We start from the raw sequence: 22,621 nt of genomic DNA on the forward strand, positions 1-22,621 counted from the left end.
TATATTTTAGAAACAGCTTCTATTTCTTGCAGCTGAACAACAGAAAACGGAGAATGATCACCTCAAGTACACCTCATGTGCTTTGTTTTGTGTTAAATGATGCGAGATTAAATACCATTTTACATGACATTTATTGCAATACTACTAAAAGCAGCAGCAGATAGTTCACCTCAGATCTTGAAAATAAAACATTTGAAATTGAACCTTAGAACTGTGCCAAAACAAATCAGTGATTCAGCTTGTGCATTTAATAATGTTAAAGAGGTTCAATATGTGTTAATTAAATTACAAACCTTATAATTTTGTTGGAGTGCAGTAAATGTACCAATGTGTTCTTGTGAATGGCTGTACTTAAATTTCTGTCGTGTTGGGTCTGGTGCAAACAGGCCAAATGTACACAATGTAAGCTGCTCACCTAATGTTTACATTCATAATATTTATATTATTTGCTAATTAATAACCACCTTATGTGGAACTCTGAATCTGCGTCTCATTTCGGAGTCTGCTACTGTCCACCAGAGGTTTCATTTCCATTGCGGAAATATACTTTGAGAGCCGAATAAATGAAATATGCTGTTTTCCACAAAGGCAACCCTGGTTAAAATCGAATTGAAATATCAGTGTTGAAATATAATTGGCTAAGCTGGCACTGAGCGGGCTAAATGGCCAAAACAAAGACAGACATTCTGGCACGTAACTGCATATTATGGTACTTTTATGTTTAATAGGAGTCAAAAACGTACATACGGCACCGTTAATGATGAAAAACATAAAAAGATGAGCGTTTACATTTAACTTACGGCCACTATGAGCAGGGCACCACAACAAAGCATTTAAAAAAAAAAAATTGTAATACTTTTTTATTATTGACCCCGCAGACAATGCAAATACATGAAAGTAAGAGTAACAATTAATGAATGTTCAAATGTTATTTGATATAAAAACTATTTTAAGTCAACTTCATCTAGTTCACAGCAATTCAACTGGCAGTCTTTGGGACAAATTCAGCCAGCCAATCATCTTCGTTCAGCCAAGGGAACACAAAAGTGCATGCAGGTCATGCAACGTTTCACAGATGAAAAATAAAAGGATGAAGAGGAAAACCAACAGCAAAAAAGTACTGGAGTACACTGGACAAAAAAAGAAAAATGTGCCGAGTGCCTGTTTTCACACGTTATCAAAGGGAGTATGTGTTTGGTGGACTTTCGGAATACAAACCAAAATAAACTTTGGGCTTAACGCAACACTAGTTCAGAGAAGGTGTGTATTAAAGAGTGCTGAGATAAATGTCTTATGAAAATAGGAGAAACATTGTGTCATGAACATATCATGAACTAACACCACAGAAGGCATTTAAATCCCCAAATCACCACCTGTACAAACATAGACCATGAACAGTTTAGTACCTGTAATAACCATGCCATTTTGGCTGATAAAGTGTACATTTATATTGAACATCAATTGGTAATTAATTAATCATCTTAAAATCATATTGTTACCTCTAGCAGTTTCTTTTAGAGTGTATGTTGGTAGTTCTTATGGACATTTAAAATATTTTAATTTGATAGATGTTCACACTTATATAAAACTTTATATAAAACAGTTGTTAATATCAATATCATTTACTGCTTAATATGCATTTCAATTTAATTTGAGCATTTATAAGATCTCCTATAAAAGGTTGGCCACAGCCCTTGGTGTTTTTGTTTTATAAAAACATTTTAAAATGAATATGTTCATCCCCCATGTTGCCATTTTTACTACCCTTCAGAAAAACAATCCATGTCCACGCAATACAGTATAAAACAAACAATACTTAAACTTTCAAGCTCACAGGGAATGCACCTATTTTGCCATTTATTGGTTTTGGTAATGGTCAGATAAGTGGGGCTTGACGAATCAGAAAACAATCTAGAAGACCAGTCCTATATCAATTGTTCTGCAGTGCTTGGGTGTTCTGTGTTTGCTTAAAGTAATTCATTCATTTTCTTTTTGGCTTAGTCCCTTTATTAAATTGGGGTTGCGACAGCGGAATGAACCACCAACTTATCCAGCACATTTTTACTCAGCAGATGCCCTTCCATCTGCAACCCATCACTGGGAAACATCCATTCACACACATACACTACGGACAGTTTAGCCTACCCAATTCACTTGTTCCGCATGTCTTTGGATTTGTGGGGTAACCGGAACACCCGGAGGAAATGTACGCGAATGCAAGGAGAACATGCAAACTCCACACAGAAACGCAACTGACCCAGCCGAGGCTTGAACCAGCGAACTTCTTGCTATGAGGCAACAGCACTACCTACTGCGCCACTGCGTCGCCTGACTAATTAGTCTGCTAAAATGTGTATATTCCATACAAAATATGAAGCTGACCAGTCAGTTCTTGTCGCATGACTCGTAGAATGCTTTCTGTTCAATTGCTTGAACAAGTTGCTAGTCCAGTTAAAGCAGTCGAAAGTTCTATAGAGATTGGACATAGACTGAATTTCACAGCATTTTTTTGTTTTTACGCTTAATGAAATGAAAGTAATGTCTGTATTTCCACTTAAATAAGCAAGCACTCTAGTCAGCTATTTTAGCTAATGCTTGTTAACTGGCGTTGCAGCGGAAAGCGTGCATTGTTTCCTCTATAAACTATATTTGTAACTCAAGTATCACAATTACATTATCTTTAGTAACTGTAAATAAATTACACAAAATTAAATATAATTTATTACATTACTGCGTTCCCCAAAAATGTAATTAGAACACAAGGCTTTACTGTGAAACGTGTTACAACTCTGCACACAAATTACTTAAAATTGTGGCTTCAAATAAACAACAACCACTAAACCTTTGAAAATCCTAAATAATTCTAATAAATAATTCTAATAAAAAATTATTTATATATACACCTGTTCCCTGGGATTAAGCTAACGCCCAATCCCAATTCTACCCTCCTACCTTTCCTCTGACTCCTAGCCCTCGTTTTACGCGTTCACATGAAGGGGTTGGGGTGTCCCAATTCTCTTCAGCTTGAAGGCGTAGGGCTAAGGGGAAGGGCTAGATAGGCCTTAAAACAGAGATTTTTCAGGAGCACACTCGAAGCTAAGGGGTACGAAGTTCCCAAAATACACCAGCTACAACGGCAGCATGTCAGGAGAAGCACGAATTAGTATTTTTTGTCATTATTACAAATTTTTACAATAAAATAAAAATGCTAAAATAAAAACCACAAAATTTTGCTGACGTTATCTATAATCCCTAATAATAAACCCTGTACAGCATTACCACAACACACTTTCACATCTGACACTCAATGACACTCACTTCACACATATCCTGTCAGAAAAGTCTAGTGAAATGAGCTTTTTACAGTGTCTGCTATAATGTTAATATTATTTTCGTGTGCTTACATAGATGGCCACGTTGTAAATGCACAGTAGTTACAAGCTTGTTACCACATTATATCATTATGATAACATGCTATTGTTGCCTTCAGTGATGTCCTAAAGATAAATACAAAAAATAAAAAATAACGCAACCTGGAATAACTACAGTAGTCAAAATTGGCGATCTCATATGAAGCGAGAGATCGCGATGACATATGATGACGTGTGCAGGTGTTGTAGTGCTGTCCCATTTCTTAAGGAATACATTTTGAAGCCTTTCCCCTTCACACTCTGTTTCAAGAGCCAAGGGGAAGGGGAAGGGGTACAAAAATAGAATTGTAATTGGGCCTAATTATTGGTGAGACAAAATGAAGCAATGCTCTACCAACCAAACTACAAGAATCCCATATTCAATTATACAAAATTTTCTTGATGGTAAATATATTATTTTAGTAAACGCTCATTTTAGTCATTCCGTAAAAGTGACCCATAGTTCAGAACCTTTTCTTTTAATATCCTAACTGAAAAGCTAAATGTAAAGTGTCCCGTCTTATCGCTGTGATGATAGTCTCAAATGCCACCTGTTGTTTCTCAAAACAACCCAATAGCAAGAATGCCAAGTTTAAACACATAACGATTGCAATAAGTTGCGTGTGTGGTGTGCTGACATTCATACAATAGTACCAAGCAAAAAATAAATAAACAACCGCTACAGTACACAATCCCTGTTTCATTTCACGTAAAGCCAATCTAGATAGCAATTGCGTGGGGTTGCCGAGACATCTTCGGTCAGCAGGGCAGTGTGCTTATGAGTCAGACGCAGACGACCTTCCCCCAATGACCTCTCAAGACTGCACCACTGCATCACACACACACAAGACCACAGACGATGTCATTGTTTCCATGGCATTGATCCCCAGCCTGCAGCGGCAGAGCGCGGCTCTTTAGATCCACTTGGTTGCATGTCTGCACGCCGCTGTGGCTGCGCTGAGTCGGATCTGTGAGGCCATGTCGTGTAAAACGGCTTCAGTCTGACAACAAACAGGCTAATTGGTCCCTGTTCCTAGCCTCAGGAGACGGAGAGAGAGAAAGACTGAGGAAACACATCCTGGAGGTGGGGTGAGCGAGAATAGAGGCTCTCGCTCATAGTAGCACATGGAGAGTTCTGATGTGGAAAGTCACGGAGACCTCTCATTGAGCTTTACGCACATACATAATGCAAAAAAAGCGATCTCCCATTTTCTCATGTCTTACTGCTTTCAGTACTCGTATACGGAAACACTCGGTTCTCTAGTTCACGTGCATACTTTTCCTCGCTCTCTTGGGAAACATGACCTGGGGCTGTGCAGTCAGGAAGCACACGTGTTAAAAGCAGCTCTCTCTTGGCGCGGCTGAGTCACGCTGAAGTGTAAGGCATCATGGGGAGGCAGCAGCAGCAGCTGGTGTGTGGTGCCCGTCAAATACACTGCTTTAGAGTGAATCACTCCCTATCATACTCTGGACTACTCTTGATCTCGCTCGCTCTCTCTCTCACTCTCTCTCTCCTGGCAAGAGCTTTTCTCACTCCTTTTCTGTTTGTCTCTCTTTACCTCAAGCTTTTTTAATACCCTGCGAGCACGTTTAAAATCTCACCTTCTGATCTCCTAATTATTAATTCGGAAAACCTGATATATAAAGAACTGTAGTGTTGCTCCAAAAAAAAAAAGGAAATGCATTAATGTGGCTAATTTCATTTGTCTAAATTTCCAATGATCTATTTCATATAGAGAATCTCAGTGATTCATAAATGACCATGGACCCTTTTCACATTTCCGGGTTTCTCAGTAGCGAACTCATCATAGTTGGGTTAACTTAAGAGCGTAGTGAATGGAAGAGTACAACATTTTTTTTACAATTCCATTTACTGAAATAATAAAAGAAACACTTTACAGTGGTGTTTTCAAGACTTTCAGAAAAACAAACCATTGTGTGAGACTGATAACGGCAGCCAGAAAAGAGAACAGCATCAAATTTACTGTCCTGTAATATATATATATATATATATATATATATATATATATATATATATATATATATATATATCTTTGATATATATAATTATAAAAAATATATATTATGAGTCTTTCAAATCTGTCATTGATTCATCTAAATGATTTTTATTTTTTGTTTTTGTAATTTATTTATAGTACAAGGATAAAAAAAAAAAACAGTAAACTACACATTTTGTCAAAATGTAATTATTTGAGAGGAAGTCTTGGGATAAAACTGACTTTAAGACTCGGTTTAGAATCACTAAAGAAAGAATCATTACACACTAATCCATTTTTAACCCATTAATTAGTGACGCACACTGTATGACATCCGCTCTCTTATTTCCTATTAATAGTAAAGCATTTTATCCACTAATATGAATTACCCTCCAAAAGTGAGTCTGTTTAAAGTCCTTTTAAAACTGTGTGCACAGAGCGAATGTGACACAGAATACCTTTTTAGTCCTGAACTTTTTCAATCCCCTTGTATTGTAGAGTTCAAATAAAGATTGGACCAGCGGCCCAAAACAGCAATCAATGGGTTTATTTTGGCAGAGTACTGCCCAGGATAAAAAGCACATTGACTGAACAACATGAAAAGGAATTGACCCTCTTCCTCCTGCCCAGAACACATGAGTGAGTGGAATGGACAGCAGCAGGTCAGAGCGAGAAAAAGAGCAAAAGTAAAAGGGAGTGATAGAATGAAAGAAAGACTAGACAAAGAACAAAATGTAAAGACAAGCTAATATACGCAAGTGCTAGAGTTTATGATGACCTGACATTGTTTTGCACAATTTTACATAACGTATAGACTTATTTTTGATTTAAATATACAATACTTATATTATTCTGTAACCTTAGTTGTACTGTCGAAATAAGGTTATTCTAAATATGACCTGAGCACCAAAGAGAATGCACAGCACACACTTCTCTCACACACACACATGCACCCACTCACTCAATCCTTTGGCCTTTGGGTTTCCTCAACAGCATTCAAGCACTCAGAAAGCACGCCTGAAAATAAACACGCATATGAGTGCTTGCACCAAAATACACCTGCTGACCTGAGAGCTTCATAAGCAATTCAGAGGCCACTTTGACGTTGATGTCCTGGCTGAGAAGGCTGCTCTTGCCCAACATCGGGCTCCCCTCCTCTCTTGGTTTGGTGGTTCCTGGAGGTCCTTCTTGGCAGAAGCTGTAGCTGGGTCCCCTCTGAGAGTTCAGGGGCTCCTCCGCCTGGGGCTCTTCCTTGACACAGTATGGACCCTTTAGGGCCTCCTTCTGGTTCGCTGCTGTGGGGCAAGAAAAAGAGAAGTGAGGCTTTTGAGAACAATGTTCTGGTGCGCATGCTTTTTGTTGACAGCAATGTCGAATGCGAGAAGTTAAATGATATGTAACAGTAGGGTACATATGGAAATAATTCCCAGAACTTTACTTTCCCGCAATTTATGTTACACCCTTTGTCCAAAATGGATTAAACTCATTACTTTCCTAAAAAAAAATCTACAACTGTTCATTAATTTTCCTTCGGAATAGCTGCTGATTTAACAGCGGTTGCTATTGTGGAAAGAACCACTAACTAGGGATGTAACAATTCACCTGAATCACGATTCGATACGATTCATGATAAAGTCATGATTTAATAATAAAAAAAAAATTTAGACAAACTGAAGGTGAACAAGAGTCCTTATATTTTTCTCAAATGCTGCACTTTTTTTTTACATAATATCTTTCCTGCAATAATTAAATTGGAATTTTAAAACAAAATCCAAATAAAACAGTGAATAATACAAGCTGAATTACAAATTTAAAACGAATTACAAGTAAAAAGTGAACAATGCAAATTAAAGGAGGCTGTTTAATACAAACAAACTAAAACGATGACTGAGCCAGAATTTGACATATTTTAAAAGAAATATCAAAAGGTCTTTGCCCATTTACAATGTAAAATACTGATTATAATATATGACATAATAAGAAAACTAAACTAAATGGAAAAAGAGAGGGTAGAAAGGTAACACCTGGTTCTGTAACAGCACCACTTTTTCTTTCAGCCTGAAAAACATCTTCACATTTTCGCTATGAAAACACTGATGCACCGTGTAATGTTAGCACTCTTCATTTGCATCATATTCGCTGTTCTGTTAGTGTAAGTAAACGTCTTTTCCTAGTATTTCCTCACAGTTTGTGTTTGACGCATCTCAGCGCTGTCAATTTACTCTGCCACCCCTACTCTTACTCGCCGCTGATGTGCAGTTAAAGTGAGTTTGCGCCTGTAAACACAGCGCCCTCTCTGTTCAAAACATGTATCGCGATTCATTCAACATTTCTACTGGTTTGAATCACCACATATTTTAATCTATTTTCAACCGGCTCACGGTAAATCGTTACTTCCCTACCACAAACTACACTGGCATATGTTTTACGCAGTGGATGCCCAAGCCAGCACCGTGCAGGGAAAAACCTATACACTCTCTCATACATACACACGCACACACACATAGGGCTGGGCGATTTGGCTTAAAATCCAAATCTCAGTTAGTTGAACATTTTAACTTGATTACAACTTATGAATGATTATTTTATTTATTTATTTTATGTTTTTGCCCTCAAAGTTCACTTTTTTGTACAGTAAATATACTTATTTTAAAAGAGATATTTTTGAGCATTACTTGATTTTAAAATAATTGAAGGAAACACACACCATCTACTATTCATTCATTTTCTTTTCGGCTTAGTCCCTTTATTAATCCAGGGTCACCACAGCGGAATGTACCCCCAACTTATCCAGCATATGTTTTTACACAGCAGATGCCCTTTCCAGCTGCAACCCATCACTGAGAAACACCCATACACTCTCATTCACACACACTCATACACTACGGACAATTTAGCTTACCCAATTAAAACATTGCCTAAAACCCGACTCTCCTCGCCGCCCACCTTCGTCACTGCTTCCTTACCGACCAATCACAAAGCTTGCGCTAAGTGTTTAATTTATAGAGAGAGATTAATATGGCCATTACCGTCGCACAATGTACTGCCATCGCTGCAGACAGCAGTTTGCAACTATGCTGCCAGGTGGCACAAAGGAACGAGATGCGAACAGACATAAATAGCCTATGCATTAGCTGTAAATACTCTGGTACTTGTAAATAAAGATAAACAATGAAACAAAGCATTAGAATTCCTTCATTAATCATTAAGAAGACAACTAGGCTACATTATTTAAATAAAAAAAGAATAACAAATGTTGTTGTGACATGTAGTTAAATGTAGGTGTGTGGTTATGCGAAGGCTGCGCTTGACCTTACGCTTGCACTGTGACCCCACACATGTTAGGGAAAGCAATTGAAAAAATTTAGCTGGAAAAAATTGGATTGATTATAGGTTCTGAATGTCGATTTCGATTACTTTCGATTAATTGCCCAGCCCTACACACTCCTACACTGCGGCCAATTTAGTGCTAACCACTGTGCCACCGTGCAGCCAATGTACAACCAATACAGTATAATGACAACATGATAGAAGATTGTTTTGAATCTTTAGCTATTTTCTTTTCAGCTTAGTCCCTTTTTTAATCTGGGGTCGCCACAGTGGAATGCACTGGCAACTTATCCAGCATATGTTTTGCGCAGCAGATGCCCTTCCAGCTGCAACCCATCACTTTTGAACATCCATACCAGTGCTTCCCACACACAGACTTTAAGCAGGCCGCCCAGGTATATATATACCCGCCCAAGTATATTTTGTGGTGATACATGAATAACACTAGCCGGCAGCTAGCTCTCTGCAACTCTCACATGGTCGCCCACTGAAGCTAAGCAGGGCTGCGCCCGGTCAGTACCTGGATGGGAGACCACTTGGGAAAGCTAGGTTGCTGCCGGAAGTGGTGTTAGTGAGGCCAGCAGGGGGCGCCCAACCTGCGGTCTGTGTGGGTCCTAATGCCCCAGTATAGTGACGGGGACTCTATACTGCTTAGTGAGCGCCGTCTTTCGGATGAGACGTTAAACCGAGGTCCCGACTCTCTGTGGTCGTTAAAAAATCCCAGGATGTCCTTCGAAAAAGAGTAGGGGTTTAACCCCGGCATCCTGGCCAAATCTGCCCACTGGCCTCTGTCCATCATGGCCTCCTAACCCTCCCCATATCATGATTGGCATATCATCACTCTGTCTCCTCTCCACCAATCAGCTGGTGTGTGGTGTGCGGTCTGGCGCAAAATGGCTGCCGTCGCGTCATCCAGGTGGATGCTGCACACTGGTGGTGGATGAGGAGATCCCCCCCCCATTGTGTAAAGCGCTTTGAGTGCCCAGAAAAGCGCTATATAAATGTAACGAATTATTATTATTATTATTATTATTATTATTAACACTATTATCATCCTTTTACACTTTTTTTGTATCTGTCAAAGAGAGCCAAACATTCGCAATTGATTAACAATTGGAAAATCTTCTCTTGCTCTGCACATTTCCTACTGCTGGTTCTGTGTGCGCAAGAACTGTTAACACTTACACATCACATCTGCAGACCTACAGATGATACATAAAGCATTAAGTGACATCGAAAAAGTCATTGATTATTTTTGCCGGAAGAGACAAAGCTAAAGGTTTGAATGTTTATATGTTAAAAATGCTAATTTTGTCTCTTTTTTTGAGCATACTAGACTATAAATTTATAGAAGACAAAAATATTGATACTAACACTTAAAAAAAAATTCATTTTGATTTCACAGATACTTTAAATGTAGTTAAGTGTAGTTTTTGTAAGCAATTGGACAAAAACTAAAATCTTAAAAGAGTGATTGCAAATATATAATTTTTGTGAATTATTTTGCCAGTAAAAAAATGTACTGAAAAAATTGCATTGTGACAGCACTCATTCAATTCAGTTAGTAATTACTTCATTTTTCAAACGATACTATCACAAACGAAAATATACAATTATAAAAACATTACATAAATTACATTACTGGCATTATTGCAGAGAAAATTGACTGAATTCTTCTGACTGATCAAACTGTATGAAGCTATCTAACACTGTGTTTATGCTGACTGCCTGTAATTACAAAATGATTGGTAGTGATTTATTTCTTCAGTTTTTTTTTTGCCCAATTCAGATGAGTGTAAAACACATTTCTTTTCTCACTCAATATGCTGTAAAAGTGGGCCATTTCTAATCAGGCTTCAATGAATAATTAATATAAAGACATGGAGCCCCTTCTTATCGGTGCCAGGAACAGAACACAGGCCACTGGTTCTTTTTGTCACACACACACACGCACGCACTCACACATGTTTGTTTTTCTACAATGGTAGGGGATTTCCAATGACTTCTCTTGTGTTTAAACTCATCTAATAATATTTTCTTTCCCGTAAGATTTTTTTGCTTATTTGGTTTTTAAAGAAAAAATGAATTTAGTCCATGCCAAAAGAAAGAAAGAAAGAAAGAAAGAAAGAAAGAAAGGCAATATGTATACAGTTGAAAGCAAAATAATAAGCCCTCCTGTGATTTTTTTTCTTTTATTTTTTCAAATATTTTCCAAGTGTGGCTGATATACAGTAAGTTTGGCTGAAATAAAAGTATTTGGCGAAAGAACAAAACCACTGTTGACCGATGCCTTGCCTAACTGTGCATTCACATCGAAGGTATCGAAAGCGTCAAAGTTCGCTTTGGCCACCCTGACGTCAACACTGTCTGCCTTTACTGCTCTGGCGGCAAGAACATCAAAATTCACTACACTGATCTCGTATTTAAAGAAGCCATTGCAACATATCAGCAAATCAGTTACATTCCCACAAAAAAAATCACATGCTTTTTATCGTAAAAAAATGTTGCACATTTTTTACATTCATTCACACCAGAAAAGACGCACTGTACCACTCCTTGCCACTTATAGCTGCTGGCTCCCTGAAAATTAATAACTTCCGGCTATTTTGATGCTCTCGCCACTTTCAATGTGAATGCACAGTTATTAACATAACTTGCCTAGTTCATCAAGTTAAGCCTTTAAACTGATATTAGTAGTAATATCTTGCAAAATAACTATCAACATGTGAAACAACAGAAAGAACTTATGATTATGAAATGACCTTATAAATGCTGTATTCATTTCTGTTTAAATTGTAGTGTACATCAGATAAAAGTTGGGTTTGAAGAAGGGCTGTACGATATCAGAAATAAATAGCATTGCAATACTTTTTAAATTTTGCGCTATATATTGTGATACAATTTCACCAGATGACTTAACAGGCTTAATAAATTAAGAGCGTGTCCGAATCCATTTTCGCTATCTTGAGGACGGAATAATATGGTTTGTGCATGGTCTAACAGGGTTGTACTTACTTTCTTAATGAGTTATGGGTGTGTTGTGAGCATCAAATGCATTAAACCAATCACAGTATCATCTCACATTCCCTTTAAGAGTCAGTTGCGCCATGCAATGGCACATTTGCTATTTACATGGCAAGATTTGTAAGTGGAAAAACTGACTCTCACTAGCGAGTTAAACAGACCATCTGCAACGAAGATAAAGAATGAGCCTCCTCCATTCAGCCTCTTTACTTTCTCTTTACTTTTACTCTTTACTTTACTCCTTTACCTTTGTGGATAATGAAACAGTGTTGTACGCACTTCACTGAAGACATCCATTAGCCTACACATTTAACTTTGTTTATTAAGCGCAAAGATTTATTTCTAAATTCAGTTCTAATTTTCAGCAAATGAATAAATAAACAATAATAATAAGTGTGGTCAAAAAACTGAGTTATATCCAAACACACGTCCTATTCTTATGCTCTTCTTATCTCCAAAACCCTACAATTGGACAAATCTAAACTTGTTTTTATAAAAACAAATATAAATATGCATAAAATAAATAATACTGCTAATAATAATAACATTATACAAATGCATATTGTCATTTGTAAATAAGCAAAAAAAAAAAAGCCCCCTGACATAAAGAAGGCATGGAGACAGTGTTTTTTTTTTTTGTAATATTTTTTTTACTTGAATTTTTATTTTTTTTGTAAAAATATTTATGTATTGCTGTATATCCTGTGTGTAATAAGCAATGTGTTGGTGTTTAAGGTGCACAACTAATGCGCTATTTGCTGGACTTTAGACCTGCTTTCAGCTGGTCTATTGCACAGCCTATTTTAGTTCCTCAAAATAGCAACGTGCCAACAAGTGCCTCAACAAACCTCCTTTCTAGACCAGAACACCCATAAGTCCAGAAAGTGGCGCAAATAGATGTACTATCTAAACAACATGGCACAAAATAAGAAAATTAGGGTTGCGCTGGTCTAAAATTAGCAACAAATTGCACCAAACACGTCTTATTGCTCCTTGTGTATGATAAGCCCACATCTCTATTAGGAACGATTTTATAATGGTAGATCGATTAGGATGATTCTGCAGTGGGAGTGAGACATTTATGTTGTGGTCTGTGCTATTTGCAGTGCCTTTCTGTATTTGGGTGTGTTGTGAGTACTTTCATGCACGTGTTTAGTCAATGTTTGATGAATTGATGTTTACTATTTGCATCTCCATAAAATCTAATAAACAATGTTAAAATTTTGGGCTCCCCCGACACATTTTCACTGTGGTCTGTGCGTTGTGAGTATTTTCATGCATAACAATCTATAAATACAATCAAGAATCAAAATAAAGTGTTGTATCATATCCCAAGTCTAGCAGTATTTATGTACATTAACTGAATGATAAAATAATTTGATGAAATGAATCGCTGTTAAAGTCACATGTGGTACAGTTTCTTTTGCCTTGAATGCTTTTAAAATGATTATACAGTTCCAGGCATCAAAAACACATGCAGATGATAAACTATAATACAAACTCAACATTGCGTATATCCTGCGATGTGTCTATTGCAAATTATCGCATTGCATATCGATGCTGAAACAATATATTGTGCAGCCCTAGTTTGAAGTAAAATAAAAAAACTAAATCCATCTATTATGCAAAACAATCAAACAGTCCAATCAAGATCAAATGAGTTTAAGTGAAGGGTAACAGTAAAATATGTGCATTGCGACTAACCACAGCGTCTTCATGGTGCAAAGAAAAGGGTAAAAGTGCACAGAGGATCATCCTCATGTTTTATCAATATGCAGTTTGACTAGGTGTGCAGATCCCTTTTTGCTTCTGTTTTAGATTTTAATTAAAACGTGATTTAGTAAATTCATTAAACTGTTGTCCTTGTGGATATCTTCGGCTGGTACACAGTGCAGGTGATTTCAGGTTTTAATATCCTTTTAGGTACATCTATTCCCCACAATGTCTGTAAAACCTGAACCACAGAGACACTTTTTTTTTTTTTTTATGGGGACTTTCCGCAGTAGATTGTTTTTATATTGAGCATGGTTCAATGCTAAGGATTTTTTTCTGCAGGCCAGTGATTCAGACTTTTTCTTGCCCTGCCAAAATTTTCCCTGGCACAACCAAAAAACTTTATTAATCAAAAGGTATTAATTAAGTTATTAACCAAAGTTAATAGATATTTCTTAGACACATTTTAAATAATGTGTTAAAAATAAGTCTATGAATCTAGAATTTAAATATTTTAAACATGTTAATAAATGTGTGATAAGCTAAATTCAAAGTGATATGTAGACAAAAAGAGCTGTATGGAAAATATGCAGGTAATTTATTGCAGTTCTAAATTATTGAACAAAAGGTGGCTGACTTGCCAAACTGACAGTGAAGACATCACTTTACTTTTTCCATCATGTTGCACCCACGTAGATGCCAGTTGTTCTTTTAGCATCATAATTTGATGTTGCTGACATGTTTCCATGTCTTCACTGTACTGGTTGTTACCAGGTTATGGAAAAAAACAATGTGCTCTCAACATTCAATCAGATACGAGAAATCGAAAATCAATATGGTGTTTACAACATCACAGAGAAGGTCGCATTTAAAGGCTTAACAGCACAAACTGTTTCTCAATTCTAAGACTGTATTTGCACACAATTCATAAATAGTAGCAGACAAACAAAATTTTAGTGACAAGGTCACTAGACGATACTGTATACTATCCTGAGAGTCTCGCACACTGGCCCCTGGTGGGCAGTCCTTATTGTTGAGCCCTGTTGAGCTTGCTCATGATAGTAACCATCTCACTACACCTCTAAACCAACTGTTACTTAAATCTTTTAGCATTTTAACAGATTTAACATTATTTATTATATTAAATATTGTTGATATATATATATGTATGTTTTTATAACAACGTAATGCAGTTTAATGGATCTTTTAGACTGATGATGTTTCCACAGTTATTAACATTGTATCTATTTGTATATTAGGGGTGTGAACCTACTTTGGTTTTACGGTTATCTTCGGTTACGATTATCATGCAATCAATTCGGTTAAATTTGATATCCCGGTGCATCATGGTGCATTGACAATGCCTTTCATACACAATTTATACTTTACTTCACAGCACAAGAATTCTTGTATTAAAATGTATAATTTTGAAATACATTTTATATGTATTTCTCATACAATCTTGTTCTTTAATACAAGCCATCAGATATATGAACTGTCCCTTTAATTTTACCTTCTCAAAGAAAACACTCTGCATTAAACAAAACTCAATGCACAGAACAACATGATCATTTAAAGCAAATAAACAAGCGTAAATATTATCCCACTTGCCTTTTGAGCTTTGTCGAGCAAGTTGTAAAACGCCTTTGATTGGCTCTGACGTGCTGACGCTGTTCACCGATAAATGACACTGATAAAAGGACACGGTGATCACAGCTGATTCGTGATAGACGCTGTATAAAAACCTTGCCCTTCAGACACGCTCGTGTCTGAATCCACAAGTCACTGTAACAGCCGAGAGGAGAGGAAACATCCCCCCAGCAGGTCAAAGGTCCACAGTGACAGAGAAATGGAGTTTACTTTCATTTTCTCTATAGCAGCAAAACAGGGGCTTCTGCTGTAACTTCAGTGTCAGTAAAACGTTGTCCAGCAAACACACGTAGTGAATTGTGCAGAGTTTCTGCATTTTTTAATTACTTGCACTCGCCTTTCTCGACATAGTATTCTACCGTGACAGTGCAGATGAGGTAAACGATGTCAGTATGTAATAACCAGTTATGATCTATTACTGAACTGATACTGAATTGTTTGCTTCAATTAAATTTGGCACCCCTTATATATATATATATATATATATATATATATATATATATATATATATATATATATATATATATATATATATATATATATATATATATTAATTATAGCCCCCTTTTATTTTTTTATTTTTAAATGTTTTCCATATTATGTTTAACAGAGCAAGGCAATTTTCACAGTATGTCTGATAATATTTTTTCTCCTGGAGAAAGTCTTATTTGTTTTATTTTGGCTATAATAAAAGCAGTTATTAATTTTTTAAACACCATTTTAATTACAAAATTATTAGAGAGAATGGCTATAGTTTAAAGGGGATCTATTATGCAAAAATCATTTTTATATGTGGTTTATTGTGTGACAATGATGTGTATACAATCAGCCTTTTATGTTAAAAATAAATTGATATATATTTTTTATAATCACACTTTATAAAATATTTATAAGTGTTAATAGTGTACTTAGTAGTGTAATTAATAATGTACACCTTTATCATATCTGTGTCATCATTATACAATTTTGTGTCCTCATAAACCACATAAACACAAAATCACACTTGAACAGTTATCTTAATAGGGGCTTCCCAGTAGTGTAGTTAATCATAAATCATTTCCCATATTGATTTTTGCACATTGCCTTATACACAAACTGTATTCCCTTCCAGGAAGCAATCTGAATTCTAACATTTTCAAAATTCTTTATTCTCTGTGATTTATGAGCCGTTTTCCACATGGGGAGCAAAATGTCCCCACGATGTAAGGAATACAAGGTACACACACAACTCCAGTGATTACTTAAAGGGTCACGAAACACCAAAACACATTTTTTGAGCTGTTGACAGTCATATATGTGTCCCACACTGCTAAAAACACTATTAGGACACCTATATTTCACTAAAAAGTGTAAATTGGTTGTTTTTGCGTTATTTCAAGCAAATTCGTACTTCCGGTTTGAAACGAATTTTTGAAGCTGCATCACGGGCATGACATAATAGCGTGTATTCCAGCGTGCAGACTGGGCGTCTGTGCCAGAGTGTGTCTTATTACGTCTTACAGTGTGATGCATTAATGCATGAGTAAGGCTTGGTTCAAACCAATCAGCGCGCTCTATTGTGCAACTTCATTAATATTCATTACTGTCAGAGTGTAGATGGCAGAGACGCCACGTTGTGTTGGCAAAACAAGCGTGAAGTGTTGCTTTTATAGTTTGCTGCAGTTAAGTTTCGATTTCATTTTCTCTCTGTGAGAGCTCAGACTCACGTGTGGATTACAGTGTATGCGACGCGCGACAACAATAACTTACGTGTCCAAGGACGATTATTGTTTACCTGAGAGCTGTTCTCATCTGCAAACGCTGAGATCTGGGTTCGCTTTAGTCTCCTCTTAATAAAGACGCGGCTCTAGTTGCTGGTGATTGTCCTGTCTCTACAGATTTGGTAAGTGAGCGACCAGTGCTCTTTGTTTATTCAGTTCGTATTTTATTCGTATCAAACAAACTATTGCAACGAGTGTAAACAAGTTAGCACTAACAGTTACAACCAAACTATAACCACGTGTTGGATTTTGTGACCGGAATAACACACGCGGCTTTCTGACGCTACCTGCCGTGTGCATCTAAGTTTCCGGGAAATGCTGAGTTTTTTTTTCTCTCATTCGCCGTGCGGTATCAAACACTGCATGAAAAATACACGCTTAGAGCAGTTTCTCGAATCAAATATCACGTTTGTCGGGAGGGACATGATTGAATTCCCTGAATGAAAGAGCCTAACTGCAGTTAAAGTCCACCATTTAATAATCTGGCAAATAATTCGACTACAGATGTCCATGTAAACACAGTCACATTGTCCGCTGTGGTTGTGTGTTTTGACTCTGAAATTCAGTGCGCCCAAATAGACACTCCCACACCAAGCCTCGTTTCTTCCTCCGACACTCCCCCCTAAACAGAGCTGGACGCACCCACTTTTCTGACTTTTTCCAAAGTAGAGGTGTGAAAACACCCTGCTGAAACGAGGGGGTTTCATGGCCCTTTAATGCAAAAGTATAAACCAGGCTTTAGACACATACTCACAATGTCAAACCTGTTCTTACCTATATCTGATCTCCAAATCACACTTCCTCTCGCAGTCTGTCAGTCTTTTCCACTTAAGCACCTGCCTGTCCCGTTCCCTCCCTCTCTCTCACCAATCCACCTTTCATCTCTTTCACAGATCAGCAGCGATCAGTCACCCCTACTGTCTCTACCACACTGCCCTCAGCAGTCATCTGATCTCCCCCCACCCCAAATCTGAGTACATACACCATCCACAACAGCGCTGGCCCTTCTCATCAATCTAAACAAGCTGACCACCACCTCACACCGATGACTCTGATTAATGGTGACGTGCCTCCGTGACAGGACCAAAGGTACAGTCAGGTTAGGGAAGGGGACACGGCTACGCGGTAAAGATTGTCGGGAGCCATTGGGAGAGTATGTGACCTTCACGTGGAGAGTGCAGGCGGTGAACGGGGGGTGGTGTATGTGGTGGCACCGGCTGGAAATGTCACCAGTCAGATGTCAGCGGACGGACTTAGTGTGGTCCGGTCAGCACCTGGAAGGGCATCCTCTAATTAAGAGCATGTCGGGTCGCGTGTCCTATCAGACAGGGACAGGGCGTGCGGTATGAGCACAAGCGCCTTCTCTTTCGAAGACATGCACAAAAGTACAAGCTGGAGACGAGAGCGCCGAGATACAAAGTCACACCACTCTGGTGACCTTTCGGTTTGCGGCTAAAAATAGAGCAAAAATTCCATTCGAATTCATGTTACAGTGAGCGTTGAATAATTTATCAGCTTAATCTGCCAGCCAAGTTTGTTATTTTGCTCATAAGGCATCGATGTCTCCGAAATACCAAAATTAAATGAAAAAGAAAATGAGCGCTTTCCGTTTATAGACTGTTTTATAAGACTTTCATTGAGGGGGTAAAGCCCAAGTGTCTGTTGATCTTTCAAGCTCTGTTCTGTCTTCAAATCATCTTTGGGTTCATTTCTATCTTAATTATACGTTCTTCCAGCCAGGGTTGTGAGTTCAGAAAAGCAAGGCTGATCAAATGTGTGCCTTCAATGCAATGTAATAAGACTGTTTGCCAAATGTAAATATGTTGAAACCCTAGCTCCATCCATAGAGTGTAAGATTTCAGATTTGGGAAAAACGACTCTGGAAATGTGGTGCTCTTGCAACATCTAAAGTAGAAGGGACTCAAATACTGGCCGACTGAGTAAATAATTGAAGACCAGCTCCTTTTCTATTCACTTGATAATTGTTAATGTGTATGTAACCATAGCAACAGTGACTAAAGGAGGTATCAAAAATGTCAACTTCCATAAACTAGGAAGTCTTAAAACGGCATGAAATCAAGAAATCAGTTCATTGTGCTGGTTGTTTTAAACCCAAATGACTTTGGAAGACAGAGAACAAATCTTAAGAAAGATACAGACTAGGGATGCTCATAATAACCGATTAACCGTTAACCGAAAGGGTGCGTTTTTAACCGATTAATGGAATCAGTTAAATGATTCGGAAATATGATCTTATATATTTTAAAGCTTGGCAGCATAAGTGGCCGATTACAGTGAATGTGCTTTTTACGTTGAGAGGGGCAACTTTTGAATGATTTATTAACAGTCACGGGTGTTTTGCGCTCTGCTTAAACCTGGTTTATACTCGACGTGCCCCTTAGTATAAATGTTGGACCATTATTGCCTTTTTAGCATAAGAAGAGAACAGAAACTAGCAAGACAGTAATGTGCGAATTGTGGAGTGGGCTAAATCTAAAAAACATCTGTATTTTTTAGGAAGAGTACTTTTTTTGCTTTTATTCTTGCCATAATAAAAATATTTTTGTAGAGCAACCCTTGTTCTGTTGTCAGTAATATTTTAATAAACTTTAATAGGTAAAACTGTCCTAGATATGAACAAAAGCAAGTGATGCATCAAAGTTTGATGACAAAAAACCTAGAATGGTTAAAAAAATCTTTATAATTATTAAAATAAATTATTGTATTGTACAAATTGAATGATTTGACGCAGATCCGGAAACTTTCTAATCTGTTTATCCATTTGACCTTTAGGTCAGTTTCTTTTGACTGCCCTTGTCGTTTTGAAGAATATCACATTAGCAAACGTGGAAAGTATTAAAAGTAATTAAAGTACCTCGCTCATTTCCTGAGGTGCGTGCGAAGTCAGCGGAGGTGCCTGATGCGGCACCAGGTGAAAGTATCCAGCTTTATGCACCTTGCGCGCCTTGCATTTTTGCAGTTGCGCGATGTGTGCTCGCATTTGAAATAAAAGTCAACCCAGAGCAGAAAAAGCATGTTACGCCAGTCACATATTTTTCATTATTCAATCAAATGAAGTGAAGTTTCATAAACTAATTTCGAGAAGAGCACATGATATGATTGAGCATGACTGGCCGCTCGTCTGAAATCAGTAATAATCCAATCAGAGTGATCCTAGTTTACAATAAATGGATTGTTTTCTCCCTACTGCTCTATCTTCATTTTGAAAGAATCCCCCTTTCCACCCCATCTCCTCCTTTTTCTCCCTTTTCCGAGGGGGAGCTTTCGAGACCTAACTGATCTCGGATCTCCAGATATGTTTATCGGGGTTCAAATATCTCCAAGCTCAGTTTTTTTTGCTGGGACAGCATGCCAAACCTGCTATAAACGCTAAGCATATCAAAGTGGTAACTCTTGTATAGGGTTTCTGTTGAAAAAAATATAAAAACATCAATTGCAAGTCATTTCCTAGTGATATTTAAAAGAGCACTATGCTTCTTTTTTTCAACAAAAGGCAGTGTGGTGCGCCTCGTGTTTTTGGAACGGTAAACAATGCATTCGTGTGAAGATGTTCTGTTGTTCTGTCTGCTGTTGTCCGCATGTTAAAACAAATCCGTATTTTAAAATGCAATATTTAACATGTCACACAAAATAGACACGTCAATTATTTTTTTTATGAGATAATACTTTAATATTAATCTGACCAGTTAACCGTTAATATGCGGTTAACGAGCAGCGGTTGTCAGTTGGCAAAATTAACCGAAATGAGCATTCCTAATACAGATCAAACTGTTTATGGGATAAACACAGGTAAAATCCTGATATTTTTAAATTACATTTATTATTCTCAAACAGCAGAAAATTATTCTGAAATATCAAATGTCAGGCATAAGTCTGACATCTCAGATGATCTATCATTTGTACCAATGCAAGACTACATAACAATATACAGTAACAATATACAGTAACATACAGTACAAGTCTAAATATAATTAAAGCCTGTTTTTCACATACAGTTAAAAAATTGCGGGAAAATTTATGACTTTTTTACTCTATATTGATCTAAGAGCCAATCAGACAGCAGAAATGTGTTGATATTAGTGATGTACCGAATTTTCAACCACCAAAAATTTATTGTCTGAAAATATGTTATGTCATTTAATGGACCCTCTAATTTTTCTGGCTTCAGTCGTTGTTGGGATACTCTTTAATTTGGAATCATTAAGAACATATATGGAAATATATATCGTTATCGATCAATATTGAAAATAATAATTGCCCTAATAAATATTGCCCAGCCCTAAAATGCACCACACAACAGAGCTTAAGACCTCAACAAATGTAAGCCTGCAAGAAAATCTATGAAAGAGTTTAATAATTGATACCATTAAAATCAGACCAGTGAAATCCATTTTTATTACTTTTTATGACTAAAGTAAGTGACTCTGGTTACAGAATCCGACTGTCACTTTCATTCATATCCAAACTGTATGTGAAAGCAACCTTATTTAAGTGATTCGAGCAGCACAGACAATCATATTCTGCTTCTGTCTGACTGCAGCCTCTTTCTGGCTGTCTCTGCTCTCTCTCTCTCTCTCTCTCTCTCTCTCTCTGTGTCTCTCTCTCTCTCTCTCTCTCTCTCTCTCTCTCTGTCTCTCTCTCTCTCTTTCACTGTGACTGAAGTGAAGCCCCCGGTCAGTGTTACATCAACACTGGGGCTATCTCTGCTCTCACCGGTGAGGCTGTCATCTGCCGTTGCTGTCACCTGGCCTGGTTTTTTTTTTCCTTGCCTCCTCCTCTCTGCGGGCTGATTCGTTTCTCTGCTGGGCGCTTGTCCAGTACCCTGTCACCTCTCACTCTGTTGCGGCTGCCCACTATTGGACCACTTCATTAGCTTTCCACCTCTGTCATGCAGCTCTGCTCCCAGCTCTGACAATTGGTCAGCACTCCCGCCGAGGATGGCTTAACGTGGCAGGTTAAGGGGGCAACAACAGCCAACAGTCGGCTACGGTAGGACGGCTTTGCTACATGAAGCAGCAAGGGTGCAGCTACACATCGCTGGGCGCTGGATGCGGCAGGGGTCACTTACGAGCCTAAGCGCCGCATGGTGGATGTGGGAAATGGCTGGCAAACCTTCACGCTGCTGGGACCACGAGGAACAGATGAATGGAGAGCATACAAAAACAACAGGGATGGAAAGCACACTCCAGATTTTGGCTCATTCTTTGGATTCGCCAATCTCCACACCTCCCACCATTGTTCTAGGCAATTATTCGCCCGTGACCAGAGTCACACCCAGTGTCACTTTCTCTGAGAGGAAGAGACAACGTGTGAACTGTCATTATTGAATTAGGTCCAGCAAGCACGTGCAGGGGCCTGCATTTCAAAGCGCTTCCCCCGGCTTTCATCTCCAAATCAAAATGTGTATCGCAACTGGATGGCTGACAGTCGTGTCAGCGTGGAGGAAAATCAAAGCCGATTGGTCTGAAGCTCCGAGGAGAAGCAGGCAGTCCAAAGAAATGATCGGCCAATTATGTCAGAGGTCAGTGAGAGTTCACCTCATGTGTGCGTGAGCATGTGTGCGTGTTTCGCCTGGGGAACTCTAAAGCGAGTAGTCTCCTATTTTGCACTTCATTCTTCGCTCTGTCTCTAGTTCTCTAATTTCCTTCCCATTTCTCTTTCTTTTGTTTCTCTCCATCTCTCTTTCTCCAATGTACTCCAAGTGGGTGTATGACAA

The 22,621-nt window shown here is 38.0% G+C and overlaps 1 protein-coding gene and 1 long non-coding RNA gene across 12 annotated transcripts in view; one reads left to right on the top strand and one right to left on the bottom strand.

Annotated features, from left to right (window-relative positions):
• LOC141386123 (uncharacterized) overlaps positions 1-19,456 on the top strand; it is an 86,873-nt gene extending 67,417 nt beyond the window's left edge. Inside the window, exon 3 of the long non-coding RNA XR_012407219.1 lies at positions 17,778-19,456. This is a non-coding gene — a long non-coding RNA (uncharacterized lncRNA). The remainder of the gene's footprint in view (positions 1-17,777) is intronic.
• Positions 1-22,621, bottom strand: part of znf827 (zinc finger protein 827) — a 132,897-nt gene that overhangs the window by 52,116 nt on the left and 58,160 nt on the right. For all 11 annotated transcript variants that reach the window (XR_012407187.1, XR_012407200.1, XR_012407198.1 and 8 more), the window contains exon 5: positions 6,475-6,702. Coding sequence is in view for 8 of the 11 variants with exons in the window: in XM_073952597.1 (XP_073808698.1) it covers positions 6,475-6,702 (228 nt within the window). In the remaining 3 variants the exon portion in view is untranslated. The remainder of the gene's footprint in view (positions 1-6,474; positions 6,703-22,621) is intronic.

This window comes from Danio rerio, chromosome 1, assembly GCF_049306965.1.
Source record: "Danio rerio strain Tuebingen ecotype United States chromosome 1, GRCz12tu, whole genome shotgun sequence".
Classification (NCBI taxonomy): Eukaryota; Metazoa; Chordata; class Actinopteri; order Cypriniformes; family Danionidae; genus Danio; species Danio rerio.